This window comes from Arachis ipaensis, chromosome B01, assembly GCF_000816755.2.
Source record: "Arachis ipaensis cultivar K30076 chromosome B01, Araip1.1, whole genome shotgun sequence".
NCBI lineage: Eukaryota > Viridiplantae > Streptophyta > Magnoliopsida > Fabales > Fabaceae > Arachis > Arachis ipaensis.
Genome location: NC_029785.2, coordinates 495,269 through 498,684, shown reverse-complemented (window position 1 = coordinate 498,684; position 3,416 = coordinate 495,269). Strand labels below are relative to the sequence as shown.

At 28.7% G+C, this 3,416-nt stretch overlaps 1 protein-coding gene across 1 annotated transcript; it reads right to left on the bottom strand.

Annotated features, from left to right (window-relative positions):
* Nucleotides 1,939-3,067, bottom strand: LOC107643918 (cytosolic sulfotransferase 12-like). The gene has a single exon (XM_016347673.2). The coding sequence runs from the start codon at nt 3,045-3,047 to the stop codon at nt 2,055-2,057; it is 993 nt and encodes a 330-aa protein (XP_016203159.1). The 5' UTR covers nt 3,048-3,067; the 3' UTR covers nt 1,939-2,054.

Sequence of the window (3,416 nt, the reverse complement as noted above, 5' to 3'; positions counted from 1 at the left end):
GCAAATTAACTATAAACAAAACAATTATAAAAATGAATTTTCATGAAAAAAAAAAAAACAGATTCGATTAGATAAAAATTTACCTGCAATTGTCATAATGTGAAATTGATAGTCGAAAACCGTTAGAGAATTTGACAGATTTGATTAAATTCTCATGTAACGGTTTTCGACTATTAACTTTACATGAAAATAACTGTACGTGAATCTTCATTATTCAGTTATTGTGAGATCCTAAACTCGTCAAAAACCTTAAACAGATTTGCATGGTCCATTTGATATCCCTAAGAAGACAAATTAAAGGTGAAATCATTCACATTACATGGTTGGTTTTTGCTGCACTTTTTCTTGTTGCTGTTTGGAAACCCTATTTTTGGCAACACATCGTACTCAAATTATGTGTGCTTCATAACAACCCTGATTCTCTTGAGAACTTTTTCATGTCAAGTCTTTTTCATTCATTTATTATTAACAAATCAAGTAGTTACCAATAATATCCGATCCAACCTAGCTAGGTCATGCCATTTATGTCAATTCTGTTGCAATATAATAATTGAGATTCACATGCGAGTGTACAGTGAACAATTACTCTCATGCACTGAACTTCAGCGATGATGTAATTTTTATTTCACGTTTATTCTTTTTCATGTGAGAGAGATGTGTATTACAGGATGGTGTGAGGAGAGAAGTGTTTTATGTTGTTATGGGTTACACAAATCGGTGTCTTCAATTTTTTTGTACTGTTTTATTTTTTTAAATAAACAATCACAAATCAAACGGTCCGATTTGTGGTTTAGAAAATAAAAAAAAAATTTAATGTTAAAATCGGACCATCCGATTTTTATTTTCAAAAAAAAAAAAAATTAAAAAATTAGATTTGTAGTTTATTTTTTTCTTTAAACAAGTCGGACCATCCGATTTGAATAATATCAATTAAAAAAAAATATCATATCAAAGAAAAACACTCAATCTTCCAATAACAATGTATTACATATATATTTAATTAATATAAAAAAATTAGTCTTTATTTCATCAACATATTTTTTGTTTTGTTGCATTTTATAAATTTATTGTTATAACAAGTTTTAGTGTTAACAATTCAATTATTGCCTAATTAAGTACGAAATAAAATTTAAAATTTTTTGAATCAATTTATCATATCAACTGAATTATTGTCTACAATAGAGAAAAGATGAATAAATTTTGATATTTTCTCTTCTTTAACTATGATTGGTTGAGGTTGTCATGATGTCACTCTTTCTAAATGTGAAAATTCATATGCAATTGTTTTTGTATAAATTAAAGTTGATAATTAAAAATCGTTAAATAATAATTTAACTAAATTTATCAATAAATTATCTCAACTATCAACTTCATATAAAGATAACTGTATGTAAATTTTTATCTCTTTCATATATAACTTTTAGATGATAAAAAGAGACATATGAATTGTTATATTTCTAACCTATCTCCTCAAACAAAAATTTCTTTTGAGTTTGTTTAAATTATTATATGAACTACATAATATTTTTATTTATGTCTGATCTGTCGACTATAATTTAATATATCTTTATCTTTATTTCAGTATCCTCTGTACCTATAAATAAACACACACATTCTAATGAATCGGAAGCTAAGAGTTTGTCATACTTGATTTTCCATTTCATTTCTTCCCATAAAATATAAAGGAATTATATATAACATTTTTTTCCAGCACATTTTCATTATTTATTTCTGTTAATCTCGGTATATATATCTCACATTATTTATTTTATTCTATTTTAATCGATTTAATTTTTTTAGTTTTGATGGAATTGCTGAAAACCGATTTTTATACTAAATAAAATTAGTGTGGTGGTTAATTATTTTCAATTAATTCAGTCGAATCGACAGTCAAAGTTATCGAAAACAATAATATATATTTATATATATAATTCACTTCATCATTTCATGAATTGCATTTTAATTCAAATAAATAAATTAAGATCACACCTCACTTTTCCAAATGGACCGGACAACGAAATTAAATATACAATTAAAATCACTTAATATTATATCTAGAATCTAAATCCATAATGTCCTAGCTTCTTTTCGGTAATAATATCAAGTTGTTCAATCATCTCAATAGTGAGATAATTTTCGAAATCTCCAACTTTGCCACATCGGAAGAAAGCCCTATGTTCTTCACCACTTGACAACTTTCCTTTCTTATTCACCTCCAAGTTGCTCAAGTTCTTGAAACTACATAGCTTCAAAATATCATCAATGACACCTTCATCTTCCTCTTCTTTTGAAAAGGGGCACCCAACAAACCTAGCAAGCTCTTTCAACACAAAGCTAGGGTTCTTCTTCATCTCTTCATATCTCATCAACATTATCTTCTTTGGTTGTTCCAAGCTTTCCTTCCAATACCCTAAAACATGATCCCAAAAGGGTCCACATAGGCTCACCCCATTACAAAACTTCTCCAATGAATCTTCAAGTGAATTGGCACATGTACCTTCCATTTTAAGTTCGTTCGTGAAATGCCACAACGAGATAAATGTGTCTTTAGGATCTCTACAAAGATATACTATTTTACAATCTGAATCGATTACTGATTTCGGCAACGAAACATAAGGAATATGTGTGGAGAAAAGCCTTGGTGAAGGGATTGAATTTAGATCAGGTACTAAATCCTTATCATTGTATAAATCAAGCTCTAAAAAGGGTACAAGAAAATGAGGGTTTTTAGTGAGCAAAGGGTGGTTTTGGAACATTTTAGGGTATTTGTGGCGGTTAAGCAATGCAAATGTCAATGCCTTAAGCCAAGTGGTACCTGATTTTGGAGTTGTAACAATGAGAATATCTGAGTTAAGAGCATTGAAGTGTTTTTGGCAAGACAATACTCCTTGCAATTGCCTAGTGATATGCCAAAACCCTTGGTATTGATGTAAGTGGCTTGCAAGCCAACCTTTCTCCATTGGCAAGGTTGCTATCAAATCCTTGCATTCTTGGGACACTTCACACTCTTGCAAGTATTTAGGCATTATGTTATTGGCTTGAGGCATGGTTTGAGTAAAGGGAGCTATTTGAGAATTCAATGGCTAATTAGGTTTCGCTCTCATGCATATATAAGAGGGGAGAATAAGGTAATTTGCCCTAATTTATTAAATACGGACATTTCGTTGAATGGATATGTTCAAGCGTGTCAGATACATTTTAAATACGACATTCGTTTAATTTTGTATTTAATATTGTCTTTAAAAAAATTATAAAAATACTCATTTGAATATGCTTCAACACATCCAATTATACGATTATATAAAAGCGTATCCAACTTTATTTTTTAAAATATTTTTGATGAACTGAGTTTAAAAATAATGTGTTGTTAATTATTAAAAAAATATCTAAAATTCTTTATATAATTAAAATATTAA

What these genes read in the sequence shown, in the direction of transcription:
- LOC107643918 (XM_016347673.2), bottom strand. Translation starts at nt 3,047, where the DNA reads ATGCCTCAAGCCAATAACATAATGCCTAAATACTTGCAAGAGTGTGAA.